The sequence below is a fragment of the Podarcis filfolensis genome, assembly GCF_964270895.1.
Source record: "Podarcis filfolensis genome assembly, chromosome: 11".
In the NCBI taxonomy this organism is placed as follows: domain Eukaryota; kingdom Metazoa; phylum Chordata; class Lepidosauria; order Squamata; family Lacertidae; genus Podarcis; species Podarcis filfolensis.
Genome location: NC_139613.1, coordinates 3208547 through 3231884, shown reverse-complemented (window position 1 = coordinate 3231884; position 23338 = coordinate 3208547). Strand labels below are relative to the sequence as shown.

The 23338-nt window shown below is 47.2% G+C and overlaps 1 protein-coding gene and 1 long non-coding RNA gene across 3 annotated transcripts; one reads left to right on the top strand and one right to left on the bottom strand.

Moving 5' to 3' along the window:
* Positions 1-378: 378 nt before the first annotated feature.
* Positions 379-21349, bottom strand: DCAF12 (DDB1 and CUL4 associated factor 12). 2 transcript variants are annotated; one of them, XM_083575702.1, is made up of 9 exons: positions 20900-21349; positions 17042-17296; positions 13269-13475; positions 12763-12823; positions 10893-11086; positions 8930-8995; positions 7608-7770; positions 5116-5294; positions 379-4098 (listed from the first exon to the last, which is right to left on the bottom strand). In XM_083575702.1, the coding sequence occupies exons 1-9, from the start codon at positions 20966-20968 to the stop codon at positions 3940-3942; spliced, it is 1353 nt and encodes a 450-aa protein (XP_083431828.1). In that variant the 5' UTR covers positions 20969-21349; the 3' UTR covers positions 379-3939. The 2 variants fall into 2 exon arrangements, with proteins under 2 accessions (XP_083431828.1, XP_083431827.1); XM_083575701.1 differs by lacking the exon at positions 20900-21349 and adding an exon at positions 18552-18956.
* Positions 11093-16985, top strand: LOC310744515. Its single transcript, XR_014539591.1, has 3 exons — positions 11093-11865; positions 12830-12896; positions 13815-16985. It is a non-coding gene; the product is annotated as an uncharacterized lncRNA (long non-coding RNA).
* Positions 21350-23338: the final 1989 nt, after the last annotated feature.

Here is a 23338-nt window from a genome sequence, read left to right as displayed (position 1 = left end):
GGCGCAGCCTGACTCCCTCCTCTGGTAACCTGCACAGAGTTTTGCTTAATGGTTGCCATCAACTTGATTTTAATTAATTTTTATAGTGAAATATTTTTAGAATGTTGTTTTATTTGATTGTTTGATTATTTGAATGTTGTTAGCCGCCCTGAGCCCGGCTTCGGCTGGGGAGGGCGGGATATAAATAAAATTTATTATTATTATTATTATTATTCGCTTTAGACTATCTGCCTAATAAACCATCTGTTTGGATTGAATAAGCATCTATTTGGACCCAAGCTGCGTAGTTTGCAAACCACCATCCGGAAATAAAAAGGTGCATCACCGTCCCCTCAACAAGTTAAGCGTGGCAGCGGAAAAACTCGCACTTCAGACAAATCCACACATTTGATTTTATACACCACTCTTGAACATCAAATTAAAAAAGTTACAATTCACTGAACAGGTTGGTTGCAGCTTAGAACATTTCATTATCATTATATATATATATGTATATTTTAGAAAAAAGACAAAACAATATCCAGATGAAAGACTGTGACAAACAGCAAATCCTGTGGTAGGCAGCTTTGCAAAGATCAAGGTACCGTAGGAGAAAGGCACGTTAACCTCTGATTGGTCCTGTGTGCTGTCATTTGGATGAAAATTGTAGTGACATATAACCCTGAGACTGTGGGAGGCTATGAGCAAGAGTTAACCAGATGCACAGGCCCATTTTTAAAAGTACAAGTTTAAGGAGGTTTAAGATCCAGCACCCAGATGACTACATTCATTTCACCTCAAGGGAATGGAAGGAAACGCCGTTTTTCGTGCAAGGCTGGGAGGGACACTACAGTCTCCGAAGCTGCTGGGATTATGTCTCAGAAACACCCCACTTGGTTTGACTTACGAGCAGATTCACAATTTTCCCAGGGTATGTATCTAACAGTGTAGCTTACCTGACACTCAGGTATCCATCGGTGGAATTTAGGGGGCAGACCCCCCCCTAAATCTGCTCTAGAGGAGCCCTGACTGCTGTGCAGCAGATTTAATAGGTGTAGTGTAGCTGTAGGGTAGAAAGGGGAATTACAAAAAAACCCCCAAACCCTGCTTTGCTCCGTTCCACTGACAGGTGTTTTACCACCAATTGAGCACCATCACTGGACCCAACCCTATGTCTAAGATGTTGGAAGCAGAAAGTTCAAAACATGCCATACAGATGGCACAGACCCTTTGCAAACGGATATCATATAGCTGTTAGCTGGGGGTCCAACCCGGGCAAACCCATTTTTCGTTAGCAGGCCCTTCTTTGCGACACATGATCTGTGAAACAGCCCTCAGTGTTTCCTGTGTGTCCAGGCACTTAAGAGTGGAAATGATTTTTTGGGAACTGTTTTATTCGGGGAAGGGGGGCAGTTATTCGACAAACTCTCATAAATGCATGAAAAAGGCCCTTGCAGCCATGTGCCTATAGAGAGTGTTTACATGTACACATGTAAAACTCTACCATGTTTATGACTATGTTTATGACGAAGGGACGCAGATCCAGGAGCGGGAGCTGACCGGCAGCATCACATCGTGTGTCTGGCTCACTGTGTTTTTTTGCTTTTCTTAAATTTTATTAATCTAGGTTTTCAAGATAGCCTGCGAAAGAGAACCACAAAACAAATACAAAACGGATCAAAAACATCGCTGTTAAAATGGCTGCCCTGGAATACATGATGCAGCCTCAGTGTCTGGAGGCATAAGCTCTTCTTGCGGCCTCCACTTTTCTCAATCGTAAGATGGAAGATGAAATAAGGACTTAACAAGCATCCCAACATTTGACACCACAGGTGCTATTAGAAGTTCTCTCCCCCTTTTGTAGGAAAGAATCTCAGATCGTAAGTGGAATGAGAGAAGCTAATGTTACCATGATATATGCTTTCTTCAGGCTCCAGACCAAAGTCCAGGGGCACAGTTGCATTCACAAGGAACCCTTTAAGCTTGCACAGTATTAAAGCCGCAACTTAGTGCCAGCTGCTGCCCTTGCCAAAAAAGTATCATGGCAGTGGCTCTCTTTAGATCTCAGACTTCTGACAGCCAAAACCCATCATATGAATTAGAAATTGGAGGCATATTTCATCCACCTCTTTGCCCAACCCCAGGGGTAAAAACAGGCTTACTTTCAGACTATGCCATCCAGAGAAAGGGCTTCCTTCAATGCTCAAAGCAGCACAGCTCCTTCTTCTGCATGAGTCTGTGTTCCACACAGGCCTCCATAACAAAGAAACTGAAGACACAATGGACAACCACAGCCGAAGGCCAATACTCCCGCTCCTTCGCTACAATAGGAGAGGCAGAAAGCTCTGCACCATGCCCAGTGCAGACATGGGGCTAACATTATCCAGAACCCACAGAAGCTGCTTGGAAGAATGCCAGGCCAGAGTATTAAACCACACAGAGGGACGCTTCAGCCAGTCTCGCCTAAGACGTGGATTTCTTCAGCTCGCTACTTATTTCCGGCCCCACAAGTGCAGTTTCTTTGTGGCACAGCAGCAGCAGCAGCATCCTTTGGCAAACTGGGCAGCAAAACTGAACTCCAGCTGAGAAGAAGCAAAAGGGCTTAAAGCTCCGATTTTGTCTTGCGGTGTTGTTTCTTGTCTTGGCAGAGAGGAAGCAAACCAAGCATTTTGCCATAGCAACAAACGCCGTGCTGCAAGTGCATTTTCTTGGATGGTCCAATTTAGAGGGGTTACGAATTACAGAGAGCAGCTGTACCCGGGTCAGCGGCAGAACAGCCACATGGGTCCCTGTGGGACTTCCATCGAGAAAGCCCCAAAGGCCAGGCACGGGCAAAAAGTCTCCGCTCGTGTGCAGTAAGTCCAGAAGACCAGCCTATGGCTCGTGCTGCTTCCTTGTGGGATCTTGGATTGCCTTGCTAATAAACCCAACACAAGGCAGACATTGCCACTCCATGTTAAACAGAGCTATGTAGGGTTTACGTTTTTAGTCACTATCCCTGCCTGCAGTGCTAAAAGACGTTTCAGTGGCTTTAATGAGCTGGGCCACACACAATTTTCAACGCTGGAGGCCATTTGGGGTAGTTATTTGGCAGATCTATGGGGCCAGTCTCAGAAAGCAGTTCACCCAGCAGAACTAAAAATCTAACACAGGTGGACTGTGAAAACTGGCCATTTCTTCCTCCACCACCTCTTTCACAGAGCTCTCATGGACCACGAATTTCGCCCTGCAACCATCTATACACTCATATCCTTCCTGTGGATTTGTGGGAGGAGGAAAGGGGAAAAGAGAAGGCAAGACAGACCTAGAACACAGGTCACATGTTGGACCCAGTACAGCATCATTAAACTTGTACTTTTCAAAATAATGTGAAGCCAGGTGCAAGCTGGGCTCTGTGGATAAAGTAGTAACGTATCTCATTATATAAATACTTTTTAATTTTTTTCCTTTTAATTACAAGAAGCTTTTATTCCAGGTAATGTGACTGACAAAGTACCAGCACGTACGTACATACACCCCAACGCACACACACACTCGCACTCGCAGCCCCTGGGCTTTCACAGAAAGCTTGGCAGCAGACGATCTAATGGAGGATTTCTACCTCACAGCAAAGTAAGGGGAGGAGGGGGCATGTAAGTTTGGTTAGCCTAAGCTCAGGGCAAAGACCCAGCCATTTTTAAGAAATGCAATAAAAAGAGGGGTTTATAAACCCCGTTGTAGAAAGATCAAAGAAGATTAAAGCAAAACTAAAACTGTTCAAAAAATGTACAAAAACTGTTGGGAGACGGGTGGAAGATGCTGCGCCCCTTCCGAAAAGAAAAGAAAAGAAAAGGTTGACCCCAAGTTGCATCAAAACCAGAAGAGAACAGTGTAGTCATCACACAATTCCTTTGCGTTTTAAAAAAGAAATGCCAGAGGGGGAAATAATTTGCACGAAAGATCTTTGTTTGGAAATTGTTCTTAGCTCCAGAGACCAGCGTAATTCCCGTGGAGTCCAGACGGAAGGGGACCTCCTGCCACAAAGAGTTTCGTGCCAGACGAGTCGTAGCAGTGGGTGTAAACAGCGTTTGGGAAGGAGCTGATGTCTGAAAAGTAATTCCGCCAGGTTTCATCATGATTCTGTCAAAGGAAAGGGCAACAACTGAGTCAGTCACTGGCTGCTGCGCATCCCCGGGAGCACTCAAAGGGAATTGGGAAGCTGCCGACCAGCTCGGAAACCCAAGCTGTTTAACAAGATGGAGAACAGCAGCAAAATAAGAGCCACCAATTTAAGCTGAAGCTGGTTTTCAGCCCAATAATAATAATAATAATAATAATAATAATAATAATTACACCCCGCCCATCTGGCTGCGTTTCTCCAGCCACTCTGGGCAGCTTTCAACAGAATATTAAAATACAATAGTCTATTAAACATTAAAAGCTTCCCTAAACAGGGCTGCCTTCAGATGTCTTCTAAAAGTATGGTTCTTGTTCTTTGACATCTGGTGGGAGGGCGTTCCACAGGGCAGGTGCCACTACCAAGAAGGCCCTCTGCCTGGTTCCCTGTAGCTTTGCTTCTCGCAGGGAGGTAACCGCCAGAAGGTATACTGGACCAAGGCCATCCCCAGCCCCTTTTGATTAAGAGGCAAGTCCTTTTCAAGAGGCAAGTGGCTAAGGTGGCAGGTACAGGAAGGTGCAAATTCACGCAGGCCTGCTGCCCGCCAGGCGAGGCTTCCCACTTCCTCTCCCTCTAAGGAGGGCCTTTACACTTTGTACTGCAACTTTAAACGGCAGCAGCACAGAATGCCTCACTCTGCGGAAGGACATTCTTAGCCCTACCTAGACCAAGGCAGGATGGAGAGAGGAGGGTCAAGAGCGCTGCCACCAGCAGGGGAGAGGAAGGAATGGCAGCGGTGGCGGGAGAAGATGCGGAGAGGGCGGTGGCGCAATCTCTTGCATCGGCTCTGCAGACCAAACTCTTACGGAAAGGAAAAGTAAGAGCTTCTAATAGCCTGGCATATCCGTTCACCGGAAAGAGCAAACAGCTTATTTCACCTGTATCTGGCAACGCTGCCAGAAACAGAGCCCTCAGTCAGTGGAAGAGCCCTTAAAAAAGCAATGTTTGTGGCAAGGCTACCTCTCGTTCAAGCTACTCACCAGCCAACCTTTGCCAGTCGACAACTTGAGAATTTCACTTCCTCCTAATTTTGTTCCGTAGCAACTGTGCGGCGGCTTCTCATCCAGGAACCTCTGGGCTCGGATGTCATAGAACAGCAAGGAACCTTGCCCGGTCCCCACCGTGATAATGTGTTCGTAGAAGCTCACAGAGCGAATACCTGTTGTGGAGAGGAGATGATTAATGGCAAGATCTGTGCCCATGGTTATTATCATCATCATCATTTCAGAATGCTGCCTTCGTTTTTTCAAAAAATAAAAAATCTTCAAAAGCATTTCACTCATTCTGAGAGAAAATATTGCCCAGGAAGATTTTCCTCCAGCATTTCCACAAATTTATGATTTTTACAAGGGAAATGACGCCTAAGCAAAAAAATGGGAAGAGTATTTTTTTCCTTTCATTTTGTTTAGTCCGCCCCCCCCCCAACTCTACAGACAGCTGACTTGATGACAGTTGGGCTCCTTATATCAAAGGACATGATGGAGTTGCTTCTCCCTCATTAATGCCAGTGTCAGTGTGGACAATTAGTCAGAACAGCTAGAAATGAAACCTCCACCTTTAGCAGCAGTGTACCTCAGCTTACTAGAAGGGACGCGGGTGGCGCTGTCGGTTAAACCACTGAGCCTAGGGCTTGCAGATCAGAAGGTCGGCGGTTCAAATCCCCGCAACGGGGTGAGCTCCCGTTGCTCGGTCCCTGCTCTTGCCAACCTAGAAGTCCGAAAGCACGTCAAAGTGCAAGTAGATAAATAGGTACCGCCCCGGCGGAAAGGTAAACGGCGTTTCCGTGCACTGCTCTGGTTCGCCAGAAGTGGCTTAGTCATGCTGGCCACATGACCCGGAAGCTGTACGCCGGCTCCCTCGGCCAATAAAGCGAGATGAGCGCCGCAACCCCAGTCGGTCGCGACTGGACCTAATGGTCAGGGGACCCTTTACCATTACATTACCTCTGCTTACTAGGTGGTGGAGAAAGACAACATGGTGATCACCCTGCCAGGTTTGTGAGAAACCCACAGTTGGAGAAAAGGTCACAGACCCCCTTGATTTGTTCCAGTCTGTCAACGCCAATGTACTTTTATTAACAGGAACCTGAATGTCAGCAACTGCTGTGCTTTATGTCTCATTAGTAGCAAAAAAATGCCCCTTTGCACATTACAAAATAAATGAAGGAGATAAACAATATGCCAATTAGCTGGGGCGGTGAAGGGGGGAGTATACGAGAACAGATTTTGAAATTTATGATACTTCAAAAACCAGTCTCAAAATTCTGAACGTTAAATGATTTAATGTCATGCACAGGCACAAATGGTACCTGGAGATAATGGGAAACCTTTTCTCGTGTGCACCCACTCTCTGAACTATTTTTGGCATGAACTGCTGCGGTTTAAGAACATGATGAATTACACTTCAATGCCGCAGTATACCAAACTGTGTTATTTAAAAAATCCAGACAGGAAAGAATTATTATCGCACAGCCCTGAGCCAGTGCAAGGTCTGCTTTGACTTCTTAACGTATATCAACCAACATGAGCAGCCAGATGACGTGGCCTATGCCATCAAGTGAGGCCCAAGATTTGGCTAAAAATAAGGCCTTGGCAATCATAAAAGATCAGCGAGGTTCTGGGAAGTATAACTAAACAAAGAGGAGAAAACCCAGGGATTTTGGACAAGTCAGCCTCATTTTGATGCCAGGAAAGATGTAGGAACGAAACAGAACAATTTCGATCCTTGAAAGCATTAAAGTGGTGCTCAATAAAAGACACAGATTTAATGAATGCCATGCCATATTTGATTTTTCTCTCTAAAAGTGTGGCACATCTTATTGATAAGCTAGAGCCAGTAGGTTAAGAGACCTACATTTTAAAAAGACCTTTAGACACGGTGTCTCACAAGACATGCTCATAAATCCAACCTGGAGTAGAATTAGGAGGTTTATATAACTGCTTAGAAAACTGTGCAGAATCTGCCTGAGTAATAGAAGAACTGCAGTACTGATGTTCTGTACTATCAGAGCAATACAATAGTGACTTGGAGGCAAGAATTTCAAAGGACATCGAAATGGGAAACTGCAACTACTTCAGAAGATATGATCACAATTTAAAAATGAATTGATTATTGGGGAAAAGGGCAGAAATGGAGATGCTGGAATTAGTAATTGCAAAGACCTGTGGTTGGCCAACAAACGTCGCAAGAACCTGGGGAATGAAAGCAGTCGTAGCCGGCAAGTTGTCCATGAAAACAGAGCTCTCACCATATAACATTGTATTAAAAGGAATATTAAGAACAACCCATGGGGCAGGCTACTTCTATACTATTTGGCACGGAGGAGATCCTTGCGGGAGCACCAGTTTTCCTCCTTCCCACTTATAGAGGATGTACAACACCATCCCATTGCCAACATCGTCCAGTGAAAGAACGCTGTAACAGAAAGAAAGAACAGCTCCACTGCTCAGGTTTTCTCATGAAGAATCCTTACCACTGCCTCGCTCCCTGGAACAGACAGACTTGACATTGTGGGAAGGCTGCCTTGGGTCCAGAAAAGAGACATGTGCCTGAGATCCAACAGCGTACACAGACCACTCCTGACCATAGGCCAGACACACATTCTCCCTGCAGTACGGTAGCTTCGTTGACAGCAGCTGGGGGGGAAATGAAGACAGAAAACAACCCACGTGAGAAGCAGTAGAGAGGACGATGAACAATAGGATGCAATGAGGTATCAAGAAAGTATACTTTCTTGTATTCAACTATTAGATTTTTAAACGTTTGCCTGGCAGAACTAGCAGGCCTTGCAAACAAATAATAGGAGAAATGAAGTGTATTTGCAGGCTAAACTTGCTTACAGAACTGCTGGCAATCAGTGCAAACAATAATGGACTATATGGATCAATGGTTTGACTCGGTTTAAGGTAGATTCCTATGCCCCACCTTTCAGGAGAAAATGGCAAAAAATATGGGTCCACCACTGAAAAGGCCCTGCTCCATTACCTGCCAGTCTGTTGAACCTCAGTGATGGGCCAGTAAGCAGGGTACCTGAAGCAGCTCTTAAAAGCCCCGGTAAGCCAGCAGGCAATTCAGAGCCATCCTAATTGGCAACCTGACGAAACATGCATGGTAGAGATCTACCCTTGCTGTGAGCAGAGCTTGTGTCACTGGCAAGTTTTGCTTTCTCTAGCCGTCACTAAGCTGGTAAAAGGCATCCTAGCCACAGACACTGTGTGCCCCTCCATACACAGCACCGAGCCCAGGAGAACCCCCAAACTATGTGCCTGGTATTTCATGGGGGGTGCAACTCTGTCCAAAACTGACTGCAAATCTCCACCCACTGTAACAGTTGTCACTGGAAACACGGAGACTGCTTTACAGCAGATAAGAGAGCCTTTGATAAATCACTCAGCTATGCTTTAGAGCAGATATGTTCAACCGGTCTCCCATGATCGACAGATAGATCCCCGGTCGATCCCGGGATCCCTACTGATCGAGGGATTAAAAGAATGGGGGAATGAATGTCTCTGCCACCCTCCACCCTCTCTCTCTTCCTCCGTCGCATCAAGCAGGCGGTCGTTTGGCGATTGTTGATGTCAATAGGGGATACAATGATTGGGTTTAGCACTGTGTGCGTTTGTTAGCTGTTGATTTTTCAGTGAGCGACGTATGGCATTTCCCCTTTAAAAAAAGCTCAACAATTCTGGTCAGCCCTTCCAACAGTCAGGAAGTGCTGCAATTTGGCTCAAAACTTATTCAATCCCAAATCAGGAATAAAGCCCAGCATACATTTTCCCCACACTAGCAGGTTACCTTTGAAAGTGTGTATTCTGCTTTCCAGAGGTGGAAATATCCATCCAGGGACACTGCTCCCAGCTCCTGGAACAGAAAGAGCTTTGTAATCCACTTGGCCACCGCAGAAGATCCATGCGGAGTACCAATCAGTATTAAAAGTCTTGCAATATACAATGCTAAAACAACAGAGACCCCATCTCAGAATCTCAGCACTGACACAAAATCATCCGCCCGATGATGGGCACCACAGTTCAAGAAGGACACTGACAAACTGGAACGTGCCCAGAGGAGGGCAACCAAAATGGTCAAAGGCCTGGAAACGATGCCTTATGAGGAACGGCTAAGGGAGCTGGGCATGTTTAGCCTGGAGAAGAGGAGGTGAAGGGGTGATATGATAGCCATGTTCAAATATATAAAAGGATGTCACATAGAGGAGGGAGAAAGGTTGTTTTCTGCTGCTCCAGAGAAGCGGACACGGAGCAATGGATCCAAACTACAAGAAAGAAGATTCCAGCTAAACATTAGGAATAACTTCCTGACAGTAAGAGCTGTTCGACAGTGGAATTTGCTGCCAAGGAGTGTGGTGGAGTCTCCTTCTTTGGAGGTCTTTAAGCAGAGGCTTGACAACCATATGTCAGGAGTGTTCTGATGGTGTTTCCTGCTTGGCAGGGGGTTGGACTCGATGGCCCTTGTGGTCTCTTCCAACTCTATGATTCTATGATTCTACCCCATTTGCAATGTGGGGTCAACCACCATTGACCTAACATGGATGGTTTTTCCAAGGATTACTGAAGTAATTTAAAACAAAATGCTTTGGAAAAGGGATAGGAAAAGTGTAGCCCTCCAGGTGTTGCTGGACTCCCTTCAGCCCCAGCCAGCACAGCACAGGCATGATGGGACTGTTTAGGAAAGTTTTTTAAGTTTTGTGTTTTTAATATTTGGTTGGGAGCTGCCAAGAGTGGGCGGGGTATAAATAAATACAACAACAACAACAACAACAACTACTATTATTATTATTATTATTATTATTATTATTATTATTATTATTATTTAGCAACATCAGCAGAACCACAGGATGCACACTATAATTTTTCAGTGGGTTCCTGCAAACCATTAAAATTCAGAAAGGTAGCATGGGAAGAAAGAACAGAAAGAAAGAACAGCACAAGCTTATATCCAAAAGTGGTCAAGAGAAGAACTGCATGCACCTCTAGGCTGCTGTGTGCAGCTCTTAAGAATCCAGAGTGCCCTAGTTTTTATTTAAAAATGAAGCACTCAGCAGTTTCTAGACCTCAGAATCAGAGGCACAGGTTGCAAAAATCTGATGGCGAAAGCCAAGCAGGACTGGCAGATATCCCTTATTTTAAAAGCAAGTCCCTTATTTCACAACATCACTGCTCCACAGAGACCATGGGGCATGCCACCCTCAGTGCCTTTGCCATTTGCAACACAAATAATTGCATCTGGCTTCCCCCCCTTCAATTTCAGTGTCTGCGTCAGCAAACCAATGGGAAGCACAGCAGGCGCCTGCCTCAACGTCATCACAATTTTTAACATTTGTTTAATTTGCAACACCTGCAGAAATATGGGTGTTCTTCTTCCGCCTCTCCCAGCATCAAGAATTTGCATTCTGGAGCAGGCCGGAATGACAGAATGGGTGAGAGGTGTTTAAGTAAAAATGCAAACGTGGGGGGAAGCCCAGCTGGGCGTTACGGGGGTGTGTGTCCCACATGCAAATTCCTGGAAAACTCAAATATGCCGTTTTTTGTTTTGAGCTTTCAGCACACACTTTTTCCAGTTACTTAATGTGGTTTTAGCCAGAAAAGGCACTAAAGGTAGGAGCAGAGTGCACAACAACAATAACAAAAACAACAATTCCAACAGTGAAATTCTCGGGATCGTAGCTACTTTCAACGTATTTATAGCACTGGCAATGAGGAGGTTATGGTCAGATACCTCAGAACTTATTTATCTTACTGACCTTGTTCTTGTTGTTGAAAGCTAGTGCCCGAACCTTGCAGTTGTCCGGGTTGGTGTTCTCCTTGGGGATGTCCTTCAGAGCCCTGTGTGTTATGTGAGCATAGACGGGAACTCGAGACAAGTTGCGTCTTGCATCGCTCTTGGCTAGGACTTCATCCGTCACTTCCCAGAGCCCCATTGAACCATCTCGGGAGCCTGAATGGGACAGCAGACCCAAGGACACATTAAACACATGCCCTCCTAGTATTATGCCGCTCTCTGACTGCGATGGGGCACATGTCTAAATAGAGGCAAGCGCTACGTATTTAGTCACGCACCACTCATAACGCAGCTCTCTGCCTGCCACAGGCCAAGCCAGGAACACTGAACTGTCTATCTTGGCGCAGGATGTTCCAGGCAAGCAAGGAGAGCAGAGCACCCAGTTTCCCGCAGAGAAAAGGTTGTGCACACAGAATGCATTCCAAATGGGCAAACATCTGAAATTCGTTCAAGATTAATTGAACTCTGACAGCCTCCTGCAACCGTCTGTTTGGTTAGCACACTACAGAACAAACTGTGTAAACGCAGTCCTGCGGTGCACCCTGACAAAAGCACAACTGTAGACTTTACTGGAGGTTGTAAACAAGAGCAAAAAATAAAGATCATGCCACAGCGTCCTGGCATTTCTCCACTGGATGTGTTACAGTGGGACAAAGTCCAGTCAGCCTCCACTGCGAGGGCTTTGAAGCTATGCTGAATGCTGTCAGCATCGCTCAGTACATCCTGTGGGCTGTTTCTCAGCTTGGCTGTAACACAGCACAACTATAATCACTATGGAAGAGTGAAATCTGCCATGGTTCATTTGCTATTCTGAAGATATGCAAATGCTGCAACCATTATCACAGCATACGGTGACACAGGAAAAGCTCAGAAGCCCATTTTAGCTTCCAGGCGAGGAAGTGGCAATGCAGAACTGGGGCCAAGCAGCCCAGCTTGTGGTTCAAGATATCAGTATTTCAGAACTTTAGGATAGAATTTGGCAATGGTGTGGTGGTTGTTATGAGATTTCCTCTGAAACCTCAAGCCTCTACCCTTTCTGGTTACAGAAAAGCCACTATAATGTTCAAGATGTGGATCCACAATAAGGCTCAGAAACTAGAGAGAGCCTAGGCAGGTCTTTCAGAAGACTTCAGTGCTCTCTCCAGAGTTTCTTGACCACTTTGCCATGGCTAAAAATTCACCTTTCTGCTAACTTGCAAGTGGCCACCTATCCCTCCATGCCTAAGTCCATGCCCTTTTGTTCTCTGCTGAATTTTAGAATGGAATGACAAAACTCTTGGGGGGCAGGGAATCTAGCTCTTGGGTGCCAAAAATGTGAGATTCTCTCATACAAGCCAAAACAAACTGCAAGGGGGTAGGAGGAACTGTGTGATATATACTTTGAGGAGGACACAGAGATGTTAGAGACATCTAACTCCTTGCAAAAAGTGCAGTTTTCTTTTGGGTTGATGGGTAGGGGGAATATGGAAAAGGGAGCTTAAGTACTTAAGACAGATATGATTAAAAATTCAAAAAGACAGATTTGAAGCCTCAGGCATTCTACTCATGTGTAAAAGCAACAGGCACGCTAATCGCCATTGTCATAACACTCCATGATCTGGAAAGCAACTCCCTGAAGCAGGAATCTTCCTGGTTTTCACAGAGGCTTCCTAGGACGTGGAACCCTGGAAAAGGATGGAGACAGGGTGGGAGCTGAGTTTACCACACACGTTCCCACTACTGTTGGTTTTACACACGTGTACAATGCCTGAGGGGAGCTTGTGAGTTACAAGAGAAGCTACAGTCCGTTAGATGTTAGGGCGCACAGAAATAAAGCCATTAGCAGAAGTTACCAGAAACAGCCATGGTGTCACTGATCCATGCAATAGAAAATATCCAATCTTTGTGGCCGTCCTAGAGAAAGAAAGGAAGGAAGAAAATGAGGATGCGGGACAATTCTTTCAAGGCAAAGGTTTCATATATCAAGGTAAAGGTTTCATGTATTTCCTTAAACATCAAATAAATGCAACTGGTTTTCTTGATAACAAGCATGCAAGGTTTTTCTCCAAAAAGGCAACCAGAGATGCATGATGAGAGGGGGCGGTTTTTGGATTTTTACACTAGAAGATTATAAACAACTACACAGGACGTCAACCAAGTCCAGTTCCCTGCAATGTCTGACTCATCTTCACAATATTAAACATTCCAGTTATGTAAAAATACACCACCCCATCCAACTTCTGACAACATAAAGATGCCCTCTTTAATCTGCCCATCACCGAATGGACCCATCATCAGATTTGAGACAGAAGTTCCATGAAAATGAAATAAAATGTCTGAAGCATGTAGGGGCACTTACATCTCCCACGCAGACAGGATCAAGTGTAGGCAGGCGATAAATCGCAAGGCTGTTTGGGTTGTCCCCTCCCGTAGCCAAGAGGGTCCTGGAAGGGTTCAGCTCAATGGCGTGAATCCCGCAGCCCTGCTGGTTCACCATGTCTGGTTCTCGGTCCTTCAGAATTGGAATCTTGGTAATCTGACCCGTCTGGACATCGACCACAAACAACTGGAAGGAAGGAAAGAAGGAAGGGAGGGAGGGAGGAAGACACACCTGTGGTCATTCCTAAATCTGAAACTGCACAGAGAACACTGTGATTATAGGACATTTTTAACCAAACGTGCTTTGCATGAAGAGAAGCAGCAGCCCATGCTTTTGTGGTAACATGCCCAAAGAAGGTGAACAAAGAACCAGGGAGTCACTGGTTCAATTCTTCTACGACCCTCCACAATATAGGGATGGTGCTGGCCAACCACGCAGGGCTGTTGTCAGGATTTAAGCAAGATAACATGAAACAACGAACACTGAAAAAGCATATTACTGTTAATAACATTTTTTCTGCATCAGGTGAAGATGACTTTGGTGTTCGTTCCCCACAACAACTTTGGCACCGCCAGCAGCTGGGATCTGACAGATCACCTGAGGGAATGTGATCCCACTACTGTCTCCATTCAAAGTGCAAGCTGCTCAAGTATGCTCTAGCACAGGAGTCAGCAAACTTTTTTCAGCAGGGGGCCGGTCCACTGTCCCTCAGACCTTGTGGAGGGCCGGACTATATTTTGAAAAATAAAAAGATGAATGAATTCCTATGCCCCACAAATAACCCAGAGATGCATTTTAAATAAAATTACACATTCTACTCATGTAAAAACACACTGATTCCTGGACTGTCCGCGGGCCGGATTTAGAAGGCAATTGGGCTGGATCCAGCTCCCAGGCCTTAGTTTGCCTACCCATGCTAGCAGATAGAGGCAGGAACCCAAGTAAGTACCTGTTTGCTCTGGAGACCCAAACGTAATAGAGAGAAGGGGAAATATGCAACCTACCAAACCACACTGCAGCACTGCTACCTTCCCACAGATCTATCCTGCTTGGCTGCCTTTCCTCCAGATCTATTAAGGGAGAGTCAACAAGAGGTTGCTTGCAGAGCCTGGCGTGCTAACTTAGCAGGTTGCAGCTGCCTACAAAACAGATGCTTTGTTCTGCTCTAGGGGAACGCCGCGAAAAATACAACCAGGAAGCCAAATCACAGGGGCCCCTTTTAGACACCGCATCCAACCAACGAATATTTCTGCAAGGGAAAGGGCTGTAGCTCAGTCATCCCAGATTTGATCCCTGGCCTCTCCGGACAGGGCTGGGAGAGGTGCTCCTGTCTGAAAACCTGGAGAGCCTCTGCCAGGCACTGACAATACTGAGCTCTGTCAATGGGCCCAACTCTGTATATGACAGCTGTCTATATACATACGGAGCATTTTTATGCTGCTTTTCAAAGATACTGCTTTTCTGCATCCCTGAAGGCTAGAAATTCACTTTAGACAGTGAGGAGCTAGAGTTCTGCGGAGTAACAAAAGCCCATCAGCTACCCAGAACTCCCTCTGGGGTCTTGCACAGCCCAGCTCTGTCACAGGGCATGAAAGCCATTTTAAATCAAAGTTCCGTTTTTAGACTCAGGCAGAACAGTCCAGCAAATGCAGTATGTAGCACCACGGGCAGAAACATAATATGCAAGTAATAAATTTTAAAAGGTCATACAAGAAATCCTTAAAAAACTGATGGCAAAGCAGCAGTCCCCGTTATGAAAACAAGAGGGAGCGTTTACATCATGGGGTGCAATTCTGGAGTAAACTACTGACTAATTTCAATTTAACCATGTAGCGTGCAGAAACCTGTATAAGCGGGGAAGAGGTTATCCAAGTCTTTCCAGGTTTGCTTTACTACTGGTCTTATCAGTGGATGAATGAACTCGTTTCATTATCCTAACTGTAGCTAGGAAGCCTAGCGAGTTGCTCACTCAAAGCTAAATCAATTCATGCATGAATCAGACACAGAATCCATTTTCAGATTTGAAGTGCTCCTTGCAGAAAAGTTGGCAGCAGCAGCAGCAGCAGCAGCAATACTGTAGACCTGGACTGGGAAATTTTCAGTCATCTGCTTCTTGCTCAGGCATGTAAAACGTTGCTCACCAGATACAAAACTCTTTTCCACAAGGTCTCAAGGCCTATTTCATGCTAGCTTAGGAACCCAAATTATACAGTTCAAATTTGAATTTAATCGAAACTGCTTAGTTTTGCTTCAGCTCATCTGTAAAACTCAAGCCAGCTGATGCAATTCCCCTACATATGCTAAAAAAACCTTAACACGTGTCTTCAAGACCATCTTCTGATATAATTCATACCCTGACTTCTTCAATCAGCCAGACTATTCCAGTTCACCATGCATCTCTCCACTACATTACACAAACTAAAACCCAAATGAACCAAAAATGAACTTGGTCAAGGGTATCAAACAAGCAGGAAACCAATTTTTTGCATGTTCAATTAATGTGCAACCACTAAAGCGCGGGTAGTTTTGAACCCAGAAGAAGTGGGGCGGAATGGGGCAGGCTTGTGCATGCCCTGCCGACACGCACAAGGGCCAGGAACTCAACCCCATGATAATAGAGGGTTGGCTGTATTTAAAAATTTCCCATTTAGAAGGATTGTCAGTGAAAAGAAAACATTAATTTTTAGTGCACCAAATTGAAGCCAACAGCTCATTCAAACAAAAGAACTGTGAGTCAAAAAGTGATCTGTGTGTGTTCTACAATGAAACTGGCATTCACACAATTTAAGAACACATGAAACAGTCCTATACATAGCCAGGTCAAGATTCTCTGCTCTGATTAAATGCAGCATTATTCCCCGCCTGATTGAGAAAATTAAAACTGACAAATCACCAGGTCTGGAAGGCGTCCACCCGAGAGTTTTTAAATGAGAAATGGCTGACCTCCTAACAAAAATAAGTAACTTGTCTCTATAATCAGCCTCCATAAATGAGGACTAGAAAATGACCAATGTAAAACCGATTTTGAAAAAAATGGATCACATATAAGTTCATGGGCAGTGATTGACCAGATCAAACAGACCTTGGGGTTGTAACTGGATTGTTCACTGATGCCAACACAGTGAGAGACAGCAGTGTAAAGGGTGAATTTCATGCTAGGGATCATTAGGAAAGGAAGTGAAAAAGAAACTTTGATATCACGCTTTTATACAAAACTATGGTGCAACTGCACTTCAGCTACTGCCCACAGTATGGGTTGCCTCGCCTCAAAAATGGCATTACACTACAGAGCATATACACAATAATTTAGCCTTAGATTTATGGTAGATACAAGCAGGCTTGCAACAGGAAACCAGGAACTGCAGGCAGGTGAATAAATTGGCCGGCAGAGGAGGAAAGGTCTCTCTACCATACTAGTAAAAAAAATTGCAGGCTAGGAGGTTCTAGCAGTTTATATACAAGGCTGAAATAATACAGTAATGAACTTACTTTCAATTAAAGACAAATGTTGCATAATAATTACTATACTGTATGTTTACTCCTACCCCGTCTTTTTCCCTGACAAGGGCTCAAAGCAGCTTACAGATAAAACTAAAAGGGAAAGTAGAAAGTGTGTATGACAATGAAGCAAATGCTAAGAAAAAACAGGCAAGGTTTTAAACGGTCCCACCTTGGTCTTTTTCTGAACAGTTTGTGTAGCTATATCCAGAAGCAGGTCTGGCTTAAGGAGATAGAGAGAGATTTGCACTTACTGTGTTGCATTTTGTCCCACACACCACTTGCCGGTGATTCAGCCACTGAGATGCAAACACTTTATTGAGGGTCCCAAGGTGAAACTCTCTTTCCTTCAGGAGACTGGGCAGTTGCTGGGCTGCATATCCATGCAGGAGTCGGTGGTAGCTGGACTCATCCTGCATCCGCACCTCTCTTCCTTTCAGGTAGCACACCAGTGACCTTTTAACTGGGGGGAGCCGCTTCCTTTTGTGAGCTGAGTGGTCCCAGCCATACTGTGGGAAAATGCCAACAGTTCATGTAACTTACTACCTTGAAAGGATTCTGCCTATCTGCCCCAGAGGGAAGATCCATTTCACGTAACATCAGAGACCCCTTAAGAATATGACACATCTTTCACTGGACCAGAGATATATTCTAGGATCTTGCTCTACTGCATAATAAATAATAATAATAATGACACATCTTCATAACGATCTTAAACCAGTGTTAACTGTCTTGACTACCACCCCTGGGAATCTTTTCTCAGGGGATCCCCCTCACAGGAATCTGTCCGTTTCTCTTAAGACGTTCCCTGCCTTCAGAGGTTAGGTGGGTGGCAAGCAAGTAAGGACTTCATCTATGGTGGCTCCCACTTTATGCAACACCCTCTTCTCTAGCAGTATCCACAAGGCACTGATTTGTTTTATTTCAGATGTCTTGTTAACACTTTTTATTGTCTTATACATATGATATACCTGCTTCTTGACAATCTATTGCAAAGTGATAAGCACTGGCTTTTTAGCTCATTTTACATTTTATGGTTAATTCATTTCTAATTACGACCAGCCATTCCTTCGCTTGTTTACCATCTAGCCCCAAGAGTTCTGGAGACCTGGAAAGGTTGCCTGTCATTTCATGGCATATTGGTTTGCCTAATAAAGATACTGATTGCTCCGATGTGGATTTTGGAATTTTACTTACTGGCCAGTACAGCTACCTTTACTTTCTGATGCATTATCGTGCCTACACCTTGGGTTAAAATGGAAAATAATGAACCATCGGTACTATGAAGATGGACTACAATGTGGCCGTTTGTAGAGGACCAAGATGGATTCACATAAATTTACATTTTCAGCTCACCCAAACACCTAAAGTTTAATTCCCCCGAGACAATAAATTGCATCTAAACTTTAGGTCTTCAGGCAGCAGGGCCAACTCCTACTTACATCATAGAATGCTCCTCCGATACACAAAAATTGAAAATGAAATCCCTGCACACGGGAATTGGCAAGTCGGCTGCACCCAAGCTTCCAGATGGGCTGCTTTGTTGTTGTTTTCACCTACAGGGATTTCCACCCCCTCCCCCTTTCTGTATGGAGGACCATTCAATCAGGCAAGTCTTAATAGTCTTTGCCAGCGGCTTCTGAAGGACTCTGCCCGGCTCGTCGGGGCTACATCGGCGAGCGAGGTTCGGGGAGATGGGGGCCTTGGCTTGTCGCTCACGCGGATGCCCAGTTTCCCTTTCCACTCCAGCCCCCGAAAACAAACCTGATGCGCCCTCCTCTGGCCAGCCAAGCCCCGCCTCCACCCCCTCCGTTTACACGCGGTCCGCAGCATCGGGAGCCCGGGCGGCGTTTGGGCACTACTGGATGGAGAGCAGCGGCCGGCGCGCCTGGTGCCCTCCTGGCGTTCGGGGCCGAGGCGGTTGCAAAGCTCCGAACGCCGAATCCAGGGCTCGGGCGCTCCCGAGAGCCGCTGGCTTCTCCTTCGGGCTGGAGGGAGAGAGGAGGGGAGCAGGTCTTTCCAGGGGGCGGCCGGATAGCAGGCACCGATCAGCCCCCCGGCGCTCTCCAGGGCGCAGCTGACCCCCTCTCCAATTGCGCTCCGCGACCACCACCCCGGTCCAAGGACGCATCCAGCAACCCTCGCCACCGCCATTGCAGGTGGCAAGAAGGCCCCGGGGGTTGGGCAACCGGGAAGTGTCATCTGGCTACTGCGCCACCTCCACCGGCACCGATCCGGGCGGCTTCATCGCCCTTTCCAACTCCGCGCACCTTGGAGAGATCAGAGTCAACGGGGAGGAGCGCGGTGGGAAGGAAATGGAGCCTGCATGTTCAGGGGCAGCCTACCTCTGAACGCCGATAAAGCAAGCGGCGGGAGGAGAAAGGGTCCCCACGGCAGAAGAAGGGGATGGGGAGACAAGGCGCTGGGACCCGCGGCTCGGAGCTAACGCGCCCAAACCCTCGCTTGCTTTCTGGGGTGGGGGGGGGAGCGACGAGACTGGTTTTATTTGCCGATTTCATTGTTTGCGCTTTGAGCTGGGGGGCAGCTGCAAATGATGGAGACAATGGAGCAGTCGGGCCCTCCGGCCTTTCTCTGTCCTCCAAAGCAACAGACTACCGCGTGGATAGATCGATCGATCATAATATTAAAGTTATTATGGGGGCGGTGTCGGGTACGGATCGAGGGAAAACCGAGGGAAGCGAAATATACAGTACTGCAAAGTGCCTTGGGCACCTTGGCGGGAATCCGGGACCTACAGGAAATAGGCAACCCCACAGATCCGCGCAAACATGTATGCGCATTGTTTACTCCTCGCATTTAAGCACCGCCTTCCCAGTTTACCTTCTGTTTCGCTCCCCTCCGTTTCTCCCGCTCCCCGCCGCTGCCCCCACAATAACCTGCACGTTACCTTATATCATATATTGATCATACACTGAACTATATTACTGATTGATCGGCGGGGAGCAGAGGACGCGCGTGTGTGTATTCACACGTATGTTTCACGTCTGCCTCTGGCGCATCTCCGTGTGTGTCCGGAGACAGGCGGATGCCAACCTGACCTCGAGGCCCAAGCCTATGTCCCCTGTTGTAAACAAAAATTGCCCTTTTCCCTTATGGGGTACCCAAGAGCCCTTATAGAGTCCTCTGCAGGTTCTCCATCGGTCGGAGAAAATAACAGAGGCCAACCAGAGAACATTGAGAAGCAAAGCAGCTCGTAAGCCTGATCTTTATTGATCTGTTACAACAGGGTGCTCCTCTTACACGTAGGAAAGGAGGAGGAAAATTCCTATCACCCCCCCCCCCATACAAGAAAGAGCAGACTCTGCCCATCTGGGGTGGAAGCCCCTCGCCAGGCTGCTTGGCCCCGTCCTCCGACACGACCACCCCAAAACAAGCCCCCTCCTCCCCAACCAAGAGCCAAATACATTATTTGGGGGCCAGCCCCCCGCCTCCCCAAAACAAGCCCCCTCCTCCCCAACCAAGGGCCAAATACAGTATTTGGGGGCCAGCCCCCCGCCTCCCCCAAACAAGCCCCCTCCTCCCCAACCAAGTCCCAAGGGCCAAATGCATTACTTGGGGGGCCAGCCCCCCGCCTCCCCAAAACAAGCCCCCTCCTCCCCAACCAAGGGCCAAATGCATTACTTGGGGGCCAGCCCCCCGCCTCCCCAAAACAAGCCCCCTCCTCCCCAACCAAGGGCCAAATACAGTATTTGAGGGCCAGCCCCCCGCCTCCCCCAAACAAGCCCCCTCCTCCCCAACCAAGGGCCAAATACAGTATTTGGGGGCCAGCCCCCCACCTCCCCCAAACAAGCCCCCTCCTCCCCAACCAAGGGCCAAATACAGTATTTGGGGGCCAGCCCCCCGCCTCCCCCAAACAAGCCCCCTCCTCCCCAACCAAGGGCCAAATACAGTATTTGGGGGCCAGCCCCCCGCCTCCCCCAAACAAGCCCCCTCCTCCCCAACCAAGGGCCAAATACAGTATTTGGGGGCCAGCCCCCCGCCTCCCCCAAACGAGCCCCCTCCTCCCCAACCAAGTCCCAAGGGCCAAATGCATTACTTGGGGGGCCAGCTCCCCGCCTCTTCCTGGCCCTTCTCCGCTGCTCCGGGCCTACCTGCTCTCCTCCAGGCCCCGCCGCGGGGGCCGCCGCCCTCCTCTTCCTGCTAACTGTCTTCCTGGCCATCTCCGGCGCGACCCCGGCCCGGGCCCCGCATGAAGGGGCAGGGGGAGGAAAGGGCCGCCCGCCGCCGACGGAGCATGGGACGGAGCCGGGTCGCCCCCTCCCCTTCCTCTCGGCCTGGCCTTGCCTCTCTCTTGCTCTCCCTCGCCGAGCCAGCGAACGACCGACCGCCCTCCACAGGCCCGCCCGACCGGGCGCCGCTCACGGCATTTTGCGCCCGGGAAACGAGACGGGGAGGAGGGAGGGGAAGGAAGGCGCTTTACGGCCCCGCGCGCGCTTTGCGGCGCGTCCGGCCAATGACGCGCCCGCCTGCGCAACAGCCGCGCGGGGTTGCCCGGCAACGGCAGCCTCGCCCCGCGGGAGCTCTTCCGAGGGGCGGTCCCTTCGGGGTGTTGCCGGGCAACTGGAGGGAGGGGGGCAGGCAGGCGGGCCAATGCCCTGCGCCGGGGACTCGCGTTCGATCCCACCCCCAGGGGCTCATTGGCCAAGGCGCGCGCTGAAGGTTGCTTATGGAGCCCCCTGGAGGGCAGCAGAGGAACGCGCGCCTGCTGCGTCCTCCCCCAACAACTTCCTTATTTAAATTAAATACTGTAATAGGTTTAGTCGCCTTTTGTTATTTGTGGTTTTATATTTTGATTTTATTCTGTGAACCGTCCTGAGACCTCTGGGTATAGAGCGGAATATAAATAATAATAATAATAATAATAATAATATTAATAATAATAATATATACAGTAGCTAGGTATAAGCACAGGCTGGGGTGTTGTTTAGGGGGGAGTTGAGTTATTGATGTTATTTTTTTGTATTGTTATAGGAATTCTAAGGTCTTATATATATATATAAAATAAATGTTCATAAATGTACAAGGCAAACACATACATAAGTATATAAACCACGTGTTTGAAATAGTACAGGACAACAATCCTGAAGCGATTTTTGACTTTCACAAATTGACCTCAGATATTTCTCTGCAAGGAGGAAGGAAATGGGAAAAGCTTTCCAATGGTCTTTGGACTGTAGGGGCTTACACCTCCTTTTTCAAATACATTCTGGCAATTATCTGTTAAGCTGATCACACTATCAATATGCATAAGAGATTCAGGAACCAAGTATTTAGCATCTCAAAGGAATGGCCAGAAAAGGCAATCATTATCAGGTATCCTGGCAGACAGGAGAGAAGCTACTCTATAAGGGCTCTTGGATACCATTGAGGGATAAAGCAGCAGTTTTTTCTTATAACAGTATCTTTATTTTTTATCCTAAGAATGATGTGGAATTTATTCAATTTGTTTGTGTATGTTGTGATACCTTGTTTATTTATTACTACTTTTGATATGTTTGTTATAATCTATACATTGTAAGCCGCCCTATGCATAGTTTTAACTTTGGAAATGTGGCATATAAATAAAATAATTAAGACCATCATGTTGCAGGCCACCCCAATAGCTGCTGAGCCGTGCATGACATTCCAGGGGTCTTGGCCTTCAACCAGGGTCTGTGCTCCTTTGGAGAACTGAAGACAAGGCAAAAGCTTTAAAAATATTTATTCACACGTTTAAACCTGAAATTAGATGGAGAGAGTCAGATCCTGCAGTACGGTCATCGCAAGAGGGGCTTGTTCCCCACAGCAGAGTGCAGTACTGGAGTCCAAGGTATCTCTCTCCACCTGCCGCCAGCCAAGATCCTTCTGCCCCTTTCCCAAACTATTCCTCTGACATCACACCCCGTTACCCTGGCAACCTTTCAAATCCCTTGTCTCCATTCATACCTCAGGACAGGGGCAGAAGCACAGTTCTCTTGTACTGCTAATGTATGTCCCTCAATGGCCCTGTATTGTTTCTTAATGGCCCTTGTTTGGCCAGGTCATTTTGCATAGGCTAGCCCAGGAATTCCTCTGCAGGTGGTATTTTCACTTCCTATCACAAATAATGAAAATCCTACCATTTATTCATTTATAGGGTTTAGGGGGGGACGCGGGTGGCACTGTGGGTTAAACCACAGAGCCTAGGACTTGCGGATCAGAAGGTCGGCAGTTCCCCGCCGGCGAATCCCCATGATGGGGCGAGCTCCCGTTGCTCGGTCCCTGCTCCTGCCAACCTAGCAGCTTGAAAGCACATCAAAAGTGCAAGTAGATAAACAGGTACCGCTCCGGCGGGAAGGTAAACGGCGTTTTCGTGCACAGCTCTGGTTCGCCAGAAGCGGCTTAGTCATGCTGGCCACATGACCCGGAAGCTGTACACCGGCTCCCTCGGCCAGTAAAGTGAGATGAGTGCTGCAACCCCAGAGTCAGCCACGACTGGACCTAATGGTCAGGGGTCCCTTTACCTTTACCTAGGGTTTAGGGAGATCCCTTCCCAAACCTATAGCAGTAAT

Coding starts and splice junctions, on each gene's coding strand:
- DCAF12 (XM_083575701.1), bottom strand. CDS start 18,941: ATGGCGGTGGCGAGGGTTGCTGGATGCGTCCTTGGACCGGGGTGGTGG. Junction 13,476..17,041: donor GTGGGACAAAATGCAACACA/GTAAGTGCAAAT, acceptor CCTTCCTTCCAG/TTGTTTGTGGTCGATGTCCA. Junction 11,087..12,762: donor TGACACCATGGCTGTTTCTG/GTAACTTCTGCT, acceptor TGTCCCATTCAG/GCTCCCGAGATGGTTCAATG.